Source organism: Megascapheus bottae, chromosome 2, assembly GCF_031878675.1.
Source record: "Megascapheus bottae isolate mThoBot1 chromosome 2, mThoBot2.hap1, whole genome shotgun sequence".
Lineage (NCBI taxonomy): Eukaryota > Metazoa > Chordata > Mammalia > Rodentia > Geomyidae > Megascapheus > Megascapheus bottae.
The window spans coordinates 40,189,277-40,203,607 of NC_143510.1; the positions used below are offsets into that span (position 1 = coordinate 40,189,277).

The 14,331-nt window shown below is 35.6% G+C and overlaps 1 protein-coding gene across 4 annotated transcripts in view; it reads left to right on the top strand.

Moving 5' to 3' along the window:
• The window catches only part of Chl1 (cell adhesion molecule L1 like), a 172,466-nt gene that overhangs the window by 108,390 nt on the left and 49,745 nt on the right, over window positions 1-14,331 (top strand). For 3 of the 4 annotated variants that reach the window (XM_090324163.1, XM_090324145.1, XM_090324154.1), the window contains exons 5-7: window positions 2,088-2,275; window positions 9,779-9,901; window positions 11,948-12,118. In XM_090324163.1, coding sequence (XP_090180289.1) covers window positions 2,088-2,275; window positions 9,779-9,901; window positions 11,948-12,118 — 482 coding nt within the window. Of the gene's footprint in view, window positions 1-2,087; window positions 2,276-9,778; window positions 9,902-11,947; window positions 12,119-13,047; window positions 13,096-14,331 lie in introns of all 4 variants that reach the window. The other variant, XM_090324171.1, reaches the window with a different exon arrangement.

The window sequence follows — 14,331 nt, forward strand, 5'->3', positions numbered from 1 at the left end:
ACTTTTTGAACACTAACTCTAGTTATGATTAAAACTTTCCATTTCCAAGTGAAAGACAGTTTTGATGTAAAATTAAAATTGAATTAATCTATGTTGCATATGGCTTTCTATACCAATATTTCATACTAGTGTTGGAATATAACTGTTTTTGCTGGAATGCAATTCTGTAATATCTATCAACAACTGTAAACATTTATTTTAATATTAGTATACTGCCTTGAAATTGGTAAGTAAATGAAATATCAAAGAGAAAGAAAAAATGATGTAGTAATAATGTATTATTTAGTACAATTGTAAAACCAAAAAATTTGTCAAATTACATATTTGGTACAGTTTAAAATTTTTGACAATGTTGTTTAAAAATACCAGTGATTAATAAGACACATAGTGATTTTGAGTGCATTAGACCACAGAGAGAGAGAGAGAGAGAGAGAGAGAAAGAGAGACAAAATATGTATTTCTCTTTATTCCAGTTTCAAGGTAAAACCAAATAACCCTGCTACAAATTTCTAACTGGGAAAATTTAAATAATTTTAATTTTAAAATTATTCTAGGCCCATGCATAGAATCCTAGCAACTTAAGAGGCTGAGAACTAGGCCGGGAGTTTGGCCTAGTGGTTAAAGTGCGTGCCTATCATGCATGAAGACCCGGGTTCGATTCCTCGGTACCACATGCATAGAAAAAAGCCAGAAGTGGTGCTGAGGCTCAAGTGGTAGAGCTCTAGCCTTGAGAAAGTCTAAAGACAGTGCTCAGGCCCTGAGCTTAAGCCCAGGACTGGCAAAAAAAAAAAAAAGAGGCTGAGAATTGTAGTTAGAAGCCAGCATGGTCAGGAAAATCTATAGAACTGTTTTTCTTTTTTTTTTCTTTTCATATATTTTTATTGTAATTAATAGAAGGGTTACATTATATTCACCAGATAAAAGGTACATTACTTCACATACATTGATGACCTTTCTTATGTCTTGGTCTCCATTTCCCTACCCCCACCCCTGCCCCCATCTTGCTTTCCCCACTTCCCTATCCAATTTCAAATAATCAAATACTCATATATCCAATATATCAGATAACAAGATAAAATATTGTAACAATATGAGATAACCAACGGACAGCAAAAGAGATAAGAGATAACACAGTACATTAAGGACAACAATCCCTCATTATATGGCTCTTGTTTCTATATCCTGGAGGTCCTTTCATTTAGCATCATGCTATATAGCCTTATGTATCTAGGTTTTGTTCTATTGTAAATCTCTGCTAGGAGAGCCCAAGGTTTCTACTGATTATGAGAAATGAGGGAAACCAATGAGCCTAAGTTCTTTGAGTCTGGTTTACTTCACTTAATAGGATTTTTTCTAAGTCTTTCCATTTCCTTACAAATGGGGCAATGTTGTTCTTCCTGACAACAGCATAGAATTCCATTTCAAATGATAATTCTCCCTACACTTCTCTCCCCCTACTCCCTGCTCCAAAAAGATAGAGTCAGAAATGGAGGTGTGGTTCAAATGGAAGAGCACTAGCCTTGAGCATAAAGCTCAGGAATAACCATCCAGGCTAGGGCAGGAAGGAAAAAAAATAAAAAGAAACAGAGAGAAAGAGAGAAGAAGAGAGAGGTAAAAAGAAGGAAATGGGAACAAAGAGAGAGAATGAGAAAGAGAGAGGGGAAGAGAGAGAAAGAAGGATAGAGAAGGAAAAGATAGGGAGGGAGTGTGGGAGGGAGGGAAGGAGGGAAGGAGGGAGAAAGAATGAGAGGGAAGAAAGGAAGGAAAGAAAGGGAACAAAGCAAGGAAGGAAGGAAGTAGGGAAGGAAGGAAGGAAAGAAAGAAGGAACAAAGGAAAGAAAGGAGAGGGGAGGGAAGGAAGAAAGAAGGATGAAAGGAAGGAAACACAACCTACCTTCAAATATATCTTTACTTACAATTTTATTCCTATTTTTATTCTTACTAATTCTTCCTTTTAATGTTATCATGCATTCTATCGTATACAGTTCTTAAATTATTTTGGCTTCTCATTTCATACATTTGTCAATATTTCTTTGGATTAAAATAACGTTCTTTCTTTCTGAGATGAATTTTCTTTCTTCTTACAGATTTAGATGGACTAAAGATGATAAGCCTTTTCACCCTTCTGATCCCCGGATAATTATGTCTAATAACTCAGGAACATTCAAGATTCCAAATGAAGGGCATGTATCCCACTTTCAAGGCAAATATCGCTGCTTTGCTTCTAACAGCCTAGGAGTTGCCATGTCAGAAGAGATAGATTTTATAGTTCCAAGTAAGTATTGCAATGGAGATTGTTTTACAACTCTTTTAGAAAAGTATTAAATTGGATGTTGCACTGGTCTCTAAATTTTAAACAAAATGGCTATCATTTAAATCATCCTTTATAATTCTTATAATTTATTTATAAGGGCAATTCTAGGTCTTGAAACTTAAAATGTGGACGTCCTTTGAATGTGGCATAATTTTGGAAGTAGAGATGTGGCTTAAGTGGTAGAATGCCAGCCTTGAAAAAAAGAGTAGCTCCCCATCCCCCCCAAAAAAATGAGAGAGAAGGAGGAGGAGAAAGAGAAGGAAGAGGGAGAGGAATCATATATGCAGACATCTACTTCATATTGTAATTTTTAATTGTACTTTATTGTCAGGGTAATGTATAGAGGGGTTACAGTTACATTCATCAGGCAGTGGGTACATACTTCTCCAACACTGAGACCCTTTCTTATGTTTTTGTCCCCCTTTCCCTCCCCTCATCCCTCCCAGTCATCTCTTCCCTTCCCTATTTCAAATGAACAAATACACACATATATAATACACCAGGTAACAAAGTCAGATACAGTAACAATGTATAAATGTATAAAAAGCTTAACTATGAATGATGCTGTGCCTTGTGATATTTTTAAAGTCAGAATATTTAAAATATTGATTATGATGATGAGTAGATTATGACCCCAGGGAAGTATCTAGACTCATATTGAGCCAGATTAAGGAACTCAGTGATTAGTGATTAATTTGACTGTATTTTATTTTAGATTCTCTGTCAAATATTTTATAAAGAAACTAAAAGGGAGGAGGTAGAGGAGAGGAAAATTGGTAGAAAAACATGGGAATGAGTATCAATGTTTAAGAAGTAATGTACCCACCACCTGACGAATGTAACTGGAGCCCCTCCATAAATCACCCTGACAATAAAACATAATTCTTAAATAAAATGTACAGCTCAGAAATCACTGATAAAGCCAATTATTAAAAATATCACATATTTATAAACACATTTGCAAATGATACGAACATCTTGAATATGACACAATTGCAAAATAGACAAACTTGAGCCATAAGAAATGGTCAATAAGAATTTGCAAGTGGGCCGGGAGTTTGGCCTAGTGGTAGAGTGCTTGCCTAGCATGCACGAAGACCTGGGTTCAATTCCATGGTACCACATACTTAGAAAAAGCCAGAAGTGGTGCTGAGGCTCAAGTGGTAGAGTTCTTGAGAAAAATCCAAGGACAGTGCTCAGGCCCTGAGCCTAAGCCCAGGACTGGCAAAAAAAAAAAAAAAAAAAAAAAAAGAATTTGCAAGTGTGCTTAACATCATTAGTAAACAGAATAGCCAATTGTAATGCAAATAAAGAAAGCATTTGCTCTTCCATAATTGGGAGTTATTATATCTGAGAATAACAGATTCAGTGGGAACATAGAAAAATCCTAACCCTGGCAGGCACTAATGACTCTATCCTCACCTCCTTAAAGACACAGGTCTCATCCAAACACTACTCATTTGCTCTGATGTTCCTTCCTCTTATCCACACACTAAGGTTCTTCTGTCATGGTAGGCTGGCATACTGGTATATTCATGAAGAAAATACCATTAGTTTTGAAACCAAAATTAAAAAAAAACAAAAAACAAATGTCCTTACTGATATACTGAACAACAAAAACAAATATTGGTAAAAGAACCACACAATGTAATATTATATACATTCAAAAACCATAATAACTATAAAACTTAATAAAACTTTGCTTAGGAGTGTAATGTTGGAGGGTAAATTTATTTGTGTGTGAAAACAAATGTGTTCAATAGATATTCAGGGTATAATTACCTTCAATGGGAGAGGGTAGGACAAGGGTTTGACAGAATGGTGGTGATGGGGTGAGGAAGGTGTTTTAGTTGGAGAATGTCTTTGTATCCTTTAAATTGATTTTATAAATGACTTTTGTAAAGACTTCAAAATTGGTAAGTACACTGCCTAGTGACTCATCTAAAGTAGATATTCTGACTTAATGAGACATTATACCACCACCAGTGAGCAAAGCAGTAGCAAGTGAACTTGGAAACACACGTTAGGATAATGAAATGACATTCAACTCTCTGTGTTTTTTAAATCAGACAGTATTGCCCTGACAATTATAGGTAAACCCCATGAATCCATATAATCTCTCTAGTTAGGACTCTATATCCAAGGGTTATGTATAGAGGATCCCTCTTTGGATGGAAAAATATTTGAAAATAAAGATTGCATCTGTCTTGGTAGGTACAGCCTTTTCTTGTCATGATTTTGCTAAGCAATAGAGTATAACAGCTTGATTTCCATTGTATTTGCTGTTATAAGTAGTCTGGAGATGACGTAAAGTCTGTAGGAGAACATGCCAAAGTTATATGCGATCACCAATTAAGGGACTTGAGCATTATACATTTTGCTATCCCTAGGAGAGCAGGAGTCCTAACAAAATTCCTATGGATACCTGAGGACAACTGTGTTAGTCAGCAGATAGATGATAAAGACAGACAGATAGACAGACAGACAGGTAGATATAGGTAGTGGAACTACATTAGAACTGTGATGGAGAGCAATACTAAGTATCTAATATTGAAGGAGATATTGAGGTGATCTCTAAACTGGATGCTGGTGGTTGCTATGGAGACACAAAGAATACAAAGAGGTAGCTAAATCTATTGCAGAGCCTAAAAAAGGTATGATTTTCTACTTATAAAAATTAGCAGTTAAAAGTTTTTAAAATTTATTTTCCTCTTTTCTCTCATTACCCATCCAGACTAGTCGAAAACATAAGCCCCATAAAGATAATTCTGGGCACAATCTGACAGTACTGATGTGAAGAGCTGAGCTATGTAGTAGTGGGTGATTGCTCTGGTTTGTTCTACTGTCTTGGAAAATAGTGAAATCATTAGATTTCCCGTGCACTGTTAGGACTCCATCATTTGAGAGCTTTCCATACCCATGTGTACATTCTACAGGACTACCAGCCAGTCCTCAGGAGTTGGTAAATCTGACTCCTTTGAAAGTTTCCTAAAACCCCTAACAGTTGATTCTTCCCTTAAGCTATAAAGAAATTTTTGTCATTCTGGTTTTAAAGTTTATGGTTCTCAACCCTTTATTATTATTTTCTGTAAGTTGAAACTTTTACACACAATGTTATTTTTCTCTTTTCGACATTACTGCAGTTGAATTAGCTAGGGAGAGGAGGGGTGTGAACCAAACCAAATGGGCAAACAGAATGCATCAGTTAAAAAAATCATATGAGGAAATATGTTGTAAAAATGTTAATAAATTCTTTAATAAAAAGATAAAGCAGTGGGGCCGGGAGTTTGGCCTAGTGGTTAAAGTGCTTGCCTAGCATGCATGAAGACCCGGGTTCGATTCCTCGGTACCACACATATAGAAGAAAGCCGGAAGTGGTGCTGAGGCTCAAGTGGTAGAGCTCTAGCCTTGAGAAAGTCCAAGGACAGTGCTCAGGCCCTGAGCTCAAGCCCAGGACTGGCAAAAAAAAAAAAAAAGATAAAGCAGTATATGAGGATTTTTAGCCTTACTCACCTGAGATAGATATCTTTCTCCTCTTCCTCCTCCTCCTCCTCCTCCTCCTCCTCTTGTTCTTCTTCTTCTTCTTTTCTCCTCCTCCTTCTTCTTCCTCTCTCTCTCCCTCCCTTCCTCCCTCCTTCTTCTTCCTCTCTCTCTCCCTCCCTCCCTCCCTCCTTCTTCTTCCTCTCTCTCTCTCTCTCTCTCTCTCTCTCTCTCTCTCTCTCTCTCTCTCTCTCTCTCCCTCCCTCCCTTTCACTCTCTCTCTCTCTCTTTCTCCTCAGAAAGAAACCCACTGGTTGCTGCACTTAAGCTTCTTTTTGCTCTAGGCTAGCACTTTTCCTTGAACCATGGCTCCACTTTCCACTTTCCTTTTGGATAATTTATTGGAGATAAAAGAGTTTTACTGGACTCTCCTGGTCTAACTACTAACTGCTAACCTCAGACTTCAGCCTCCTCAGAGGCTAGGATTATAGGCCAGGACCAAACTTTGGACTTTATGGACCAAATGCATGGACTTCAGGGGTAATTTAATCTACAGCACTAGTTAAGTTTTGATATACTAGAAAACAAAAAAAGTCTAGCCTCAAGAAACTTATTACCGATTACTGAATAGGGAGCTATTTTCTGCAATTTATTGTCCTTTACAGTAAAAAATCATAAAATAATTGCACTTTGGGTACTTCTTTCTGGATGCCAATCGGCATTTTCCCTGCAGCCCCCCTAATATATCACAGACTATATATCCTTTTCCTTTTCTCTGATACTCAAAGCAGTTCTTGAGGTGTCGAATATATACATATATACATAATAGGATATATAACATGTATAATATACATATAAATGTATAATCATATGTATAATATATGTGATATACACAAGCAATATATGCATATCATATGTTGGATTAAAAGAACATCGAATGCCTCTAAGGCTGTAGACATCCATTGGACATCTTCATTGGGTCTAGCTCCCTCTGCTGGTAAGACCTGTTGTACAACACAGAACGCAAAGGAAGATTTTACTGCATTAGATTAGAACTGGGGATGGGGGTGGGGAGGGTAGGCGGTGGCTCAAGAAAGCAAGCATAAATATACAATCTTAGCATAGTTGTTAGAAATGTGTTCAATGATGTGAACAGTAGACATGAAGATGCTCTAATATTTGGGCCCCTATGTTGAGGTTTTGCTGGTTAATCAGAGATAAGAATCTTACAGCCTTTTCTCCCTGGGATGGATTTGAACCATCAGTTTTAGGGCTCAGCCCCTTGAGTAGTTAGGATTAAAATTGGGAACCACTCATTTCTTTGTGATGTTTGATTATGCTTTCAAAATATGTTGGTAAGCCGATGGAGTAAAGTTACTTCATATGCACACAAATCATTATTTGTTATTAAAAAGCACCATATCTGTCCACTAAATAATGCTAATATTTATCATAAAAAGAATTAGTAAAAGTCTCTGATTAGAATTTATTTTTAGATAGCATCTTTTCTTTATTTCAGTTGAAACTGACTGCATGCCTGCTGTGCTGTTACAGTAATTAAAATTAGCATTCATCAGGAAATGTTAAAATTTTCACTTTCTAGAATAGCAGCAGACTAGAGCATCCCAAAGTCAAAAGAATAAGACCTAAATAATCCTGACAAATTAATTTCCTGTATAATATTTCTCCTGAGGTCTTAGATTAATAAATATATAAATTCCCTTACCTATTTCTTGATCTTAATTACATCTTTAGTTAACTATTCCAAAGATTTATAGCATGTGTTATTGACCTATAAATTTTCCTTTCTTTTATTAAGCCTTAGAAGCCCGTTGAATTGAATACTTATATTTTCATAGGTAGAATTTTATAATGGGCATTTAATTAATGTCAGGGTAAGAGTGCTTCCCTAGCAGTGTTATATCTGTGAATCATTGGATTATTTTCTCTCCAAGATCCAAGAGAATCATTCTCAATTAAGTTTTGATATATCTTATTAGTTATCTCTTTTATATCTCTAGCTGTAGATATCATCCGATGAGCTATGTGTTCCTATTAAATATTGTCAAGTTTGTATCCTATAGAATGGAAGTGTAGACCCCTTCCATTTTCTATTCCGTATTCCCATTCCTCTATTTATTTTATCTGAGTACCAGTAGATTTGACTAACAACTAGCCATAATGTTTTCTCTACTAATGTCTTTTTGGTTTCGTATACAACAATAACTTTACACGTGACTGAATTTGGAAATCTAAGCACATAATATTGTATGTGCTGGGTATGTGTGTGTGTGTTACACATATGTGTATGTGTTTATGCGATGGTACTAGGGCTTGAATTTAGGACCTTGAATTTCCCCCCAATGTTGGCACTCTATTTCCTGAGCCTAGAACGACGACGACGTCAGAGCAAATCTTAAGATTTCAAACACCTAAGTAGCAGATGTGAGTCACCAGTGTCCAACTGTATTTTTTAAAATAAGTTACTACATCTTATTTTTATATTGCTTCTTTTCTGGAAAAATGATTTATGTAACATATCCCTCAATTCAAACTTGTACTTTACAAAATAGCTCACATGGTATTTTATCTGCAAGACTGTCATGTGGTGAATAAACTGAACATACTTTTCTGTCTTTTCATGGAAAGTGCACGGTATAGAAAGGGAAGATTGCCATTTCAAGGCAGGCTTTTGGATTCCCAGGAGCTGACCAGGAGGGACTCCACAGGGAGCCAGTCACATGCTGAATGCATAAAGATAAGCCTACACCCAAACCACAGAGAAGCTACAGCAACCACATGGCTTCCTGCAATGTGGAGCTTTGAAAGGTCCTTGAATGTAGACAAAAAGCAATTTATAGTAACCAGCTGGTGCATCGATAAAAGAAATGTCAGCAAATTCCCTCAACTACTATAAGAATGGGGGCTTAGGAACACATGAGAAATGCACAAGAGGCTCAAAAGAATTTTTGCTATAAATGAACAGACCTTAATAGACTTCCAAGAATAAAATGAAAATGTAATGTGAGCTACAATTTCTGAATATAGTACAGAAATGGAATACCTGCTAGTAAATCCTATCAGATCAGGATGCTTATAAATATCTTTATAAGGTCATTGCCCTCAATACGAACCTATGGCATTTTATAATGAAACCCCTTCATCCCCCAACAAAAATGTAAAACATCCATATAATGTTCAGGTTGAATGAATTTTGTATATTCTTATAAATAAATATACTCTGTACCAATGTTAATCCCTGGTGTTGGAGTTCCAATTCTATATCACACTTTTATGACATTGGCTTCAGTATGAGAAGTAAACAGTAGATTATCTGTTGGAAAGTTGTTTTTTTTTGTTGTTGTTGTTGTTTTTTACTATACCAAGTCCATGTCATCTAAAATTTTATTTATACCAGTGGCTCTCTTTGCAACTTATTCAGGTCATGTTTGGCTTTGCATTGGATGCATACCAGTTTTCCTGTTGTGGGGTTTGAATTTTTTATGTGGTTAATTGCAATCACATTAAAGACTTTTACAGTGAAGCAGCAGATAGAGAATATAAAACTCAACAGTATTTGGAGAAGATAAAATTGTTTTCTCTTTGAAAACAAAAATAAGCAAATCCTATGATGTACACCTTGACCTGGATAAAAAAATCCAAAACTTTACCCAAGCATATTTTAAGTTCTTTTATATTATAATCAATAGAAGGGTTACAGTTATATTCACCAGATAAAGCCAAGCATATTTTTGTCCTATTTATGTCACACTGCATTTTTTTGTCATAAGGATTGAATCATTTTTTTAAAAAAATTATCTAAGCACACATAACAGTTTCTTAAAAGCAGTTAAACAGTGGCATTGAATTTCTCAAAAATACTGAATTATTTAAGAAAGAATCTTAGTGATTGTTAATATCATGAAAGGAACTTGACATTACATGCTCACCTGAAATGATGTGTTAAAATTATCTTCATACCAGGTGTCCCGAAATTCCCAAAAGAAAAAATCGAGCCCTTGGAAGTAGAAGAGGGTGACTCAATTGTCCTCAACTGCAACCCACCCAAAGGCCTCCCCCCTTTACATATTTATTGGATGAATATTGGTAAGTAATGCTCCTTCTCATTAATAAAAGCACAGATTCATTTCATGTAAGCAAATTTTTTAAAAAGACACCAGAAATAAAATTTTCTTATAAGCTTATTTCTATGGACTCACACAGATTATTTCAAAGCAAATTATTTCAAATTCAAAAGTCTGCCTTTGGTCCTAAATATAAACTGAAAGCATCAGAAAAACCACTAAAACTGTCTTTTCATCTTATTGTGGCTGAAAAGACAAGAAAAGGTCTGTGAAGACTGGGCTTTCTATATTCCAAACTCAAGTAATTTCTTTTGGGATATAGGTCATGTTAGACTTGAGACTGGCTTGTGTTTGGGTTGCTATCTTAGTATTTCTCTTTTTTGTCTATTTGTTTGTTTGTTTTCCTATCTTATTTTTTATTTTTATGTATAGAGGGGTTACAGTTATATTCACCAGATAGAAGGTACATTAATTCTCACACATTGGTACCCCCTTCTCATGTTTTTGTCCCCATTTCAGTCTCCCTACCCCTTCCTCTCATTTTTCCCATCCTATTTCAAATAAAAAAGTAAATATCTATATAATATACCAGGTAACAAAGTGGGATACTGTTACAATATGATATTAACCAAAAGGCAACACAAAATAAGAGAGAAAAACAATACATTAAGAATAACAGTCACTCATAATTAAGCTCTTGTTTCCATGTCCTGGAGGTCCATTCATTTGGTCTCATCCTATATGCCTTATGTATCAAGGGTTTGAGCTATTGTAATCCTTTGCTAGGAGAGTCCTAGATGTGTACTAATTATTACAAATCAGGGAAACCATTGGTCCTATGTTCCTTTGAGTCTGGCTTACTTCACTTAATATGGCTTTTTTCCAAGTCTTTCCATTTCTTTACAAATGGAGTGGTGTCATTTGTAACTATATTCTGCTACCAAATGAACTGACCCCCAAAATAAATTAGTATTGACCTTTGTGCTGAATTTTTCAAGAAGCTTTCCTGACATAAATCCCCAGGTTTTCTTCCTCTTCCTCTCCCTCCCTTTTAGCCTTCCTTCCTCCATCCTTCCTTCCTTCTATCCTTCCTTCTTCCTCCCACCTCTCTTTCTATTAGGGATTGAATTCATGGTGTGGGCCCTGTCGCTTAGCCTTCTCACCCAATGCCTTCCATTCTAGCATTTGAGTTACACTCCATTTCTGGCTTTGGAGATGAATCTGTAAGAGTACTGTTTGGGCTGGATTCAAACTGTAATCCTCATATTTCAGACTGCTAAGTTGGTAGGGTTACAGATGTGAGCCAGTGGTGTCACAGCTTTATATAAAGCACTCTTTTACCATGGCTTTAGCTCCTTAGTTATTTCCTCATAGGAAAACTATGAATATATATGCATGTACATATATACATATATATCCAGAAGAAAGCAAATGAAGCTTCTCTTGGCAGAAGTCAAAATTGCAAGCTCCAATCACCTGAGCATCTCTCAGACCACATTGGAGTAGCATTGTATTTATCCCCTTTCAGGAGCATTGTTTCAAAGAAATATCACACCCTATTTTCCCCAAAATAAAAGAATTATTCCATCATTATCTGACTTGACAGGCTCTCAGGTAATTACAGACTTGTGGCTGAGGTATAGATGTCAATGGTTAACAGACTCACAATGTTCAAATGCTTGTCTATCAGTGGGTAGCTTTGGTTATTGGTTCCTTGTTTTTATTTTTTTAATTTTTTAATTATTATGAAGGTGATGTACAGAGGGTTTATAGTTACATAAATCAAGTAGAATATATTTGTCTTTGGACAATGTCACCTCCTTCCCTTGCTCTCTGTTAGATTTTCCCTCCCATCTCTATCCAGATGTTATGGCATTCATTTCTTACTTGATTTTAACGGTTTGCTTATTCATCGCTCCTTAGCAATGGCAAATTTGAGAGGAATAGGAAGAGAAGAGGAGAAAAAAATCAAATGAAATTAAATAATCAAAGGGGTTAAAAATGAATAAAAAAATAAAACACTGTGGGGGATAAAAGGCTCTTACAATCACAAGGTATTTCCTTCTAGAATTAGAACACATTGAGCAAGATGAACGAGTCTACATGAGCCAAGACGGAGATCTGTACTTTGCCAATGTGGAAGAAAAAGACAGTCGGAATGACTATTGTTGCTTTGCTGCATTTCCAAGATTGAGGACGATTGTACAAAAGATGCCAATGAAATTAACAGTGAACAGTTGTAAGTCCAGCTAATGTATCAATCTGTCTTGCAGGCTGCATGCAAATATGTGTGTTTAATTTCATCCTGGCAGGAACCATTTAAATTAGAGTTGGTATTTTCTGTCATTATTTAGTTCAACTCTAGAGATTTCATCCAGAAGAACCAAACATCTGCATGTGCAGTAGCTCTGTTTCTGCAGCCAGGAAAAAAACCAACTCAATTCACAGTACAAATGTCTTTCATTTAATGTCTGCAGGGTGCAGTTACTTTTCCTGGGTGAAACACACAATAAACTTCCTGCATTTTCTAAGCAAGATAGTAGCCTTGATTCACTACAACCTTGCATACCCTCGAAGGCAGAAGATGGACGAGAAAACAAGAGAGTCAAACATAAAAGAATCAGGATTAATAATTTTAGCACACCAAGCATTTTTTCTTTGCCCTTCCTAAATTGGCAGAGTTATACCAATTGATTCTGTTTGTTTTTGGGTTCCCAAATGAGAAAGAGCAATTAGTGGGAGGAGGAACATAAGACTCAAAGGGAAGAGAGATAATCCACAATAGTTTTCCAGGCTGAATAATTGGCCTTGGAATTGTTGAGAGTTGGCATGACCAATTTATTGTCTGATTGGGTCCATGTTGTGTGTGTGTGTGTGTGTGTGTGTGTGTGTGTGTGTGTGTGCGTTTCATTACTATATGTAGAGTTGTGCTTCCAGAGCTTCCCTTGAATTCTTTCCACCTGTACTTATCCATGGAAATTCAAGGTTAAGCTCTTCATAATTTCTTCTGAATCAAACCATATTTCCATAAACAATGTGAGAGCCCACCATGGCTCTATCCCATTCTACAATTTTCTGAAGACAAAGACACAACTGTTCATTATTTGTTAATATCAGCATGTACCATTATGTTTGTGTTGTTTTCCTTCCATTTGTTTTTTATTTCAGTAAAGCATGCTAATGAGTCAAGTTCATCCACAGAAATTAATTCCAAGGGTAAGTTACACATGTATAGAAAATTAGTATTTTTCACCTGAATTCTTATTCTGCAATTGTTAAATCAAAAATTGAATTTTTCCTTTATTACCTTCATGGATTTATTAAAATATCAGTTTTTCTAACTTAAAAAAATTGCTTGCTGCAGGAGTTTGGCCTACTGGTAGAGTGCTTACCTAGCATGCACAAAGACCCAGATTCGATTCAGTAGTACCACATGCATAGAAAAGGCTGGAAGTGGTGCTGTGGCTGAAGTGGTAGAGCTCTGGCCTTGAAAAAGCTCAAGGACAGTGTTCAGGCCCTGAGTTCAAGCCCTGGCACTGGCAAAAAAACAAAAACAAAAACAAAAAAAACCTTTGCCATGGAGAATTTTATTGTCATCTTAAATGCATGCAAAGAAACTGAACATTATATATTCATAACTGTATAAATATAATATAATTATATAATATTAAATTATAGTAAATATTACATTAAGTTATACTTATAACTAAATATGACACATTAAAATATAATTACATAATATTGCAATGATATTTTGTATCACCATGTTATTATAAGTATATACCATATTGTAATTTAAGATATATAGGTGCAGATGGTATTTTAATTGTACAAAGGAGTTTCAATTCAACATTTCAGTTCATGAGGACAACATATCTTGACCAATGTCACTCCTTTCCATTTCGCTCAAACCCACCTATCCCTTCAATTTGCCTGGTTCTACCTTCCCATATGCACAATGTATATAATGACTGTGTTATTTGTGGCTTTCTAAGATGTCCTTCATACTGCATTAGGTTGATAGGTTTATATGAAGAAAATAAAAAGAAACATTTAGGTGTCAAGAAAAGTAGAGGAACACTGGACTTAACAAAATTAAATACTCTCTAGAAGCACATAGAAAAGCATACACTGCTTCCAGTGTCAGACATTTTTCTTTACTGATAGTACAGGATGCCAACTATTTATTTTCATTTCATAGAAAGTCAAACTGCTTTGACCCTGAATAAAAACAGAAACAATTAATACTTAGCATTTAGAAATAAAATAAAAATTAGGAGTGGATATTGGATTCTTCTCATTTACAAAATTAATTTTTTAACAAAAGAAATAGAATGTGTCCCTTTGCAGTTAGTAAGAATTACAGTTAGTTATTTCTTAATATGTGTTCCATGCTTGAGTGCTTGAGACTGTAAGTAGTTTCTGGAAGACGCTGATTTCTTCCACCAGAAT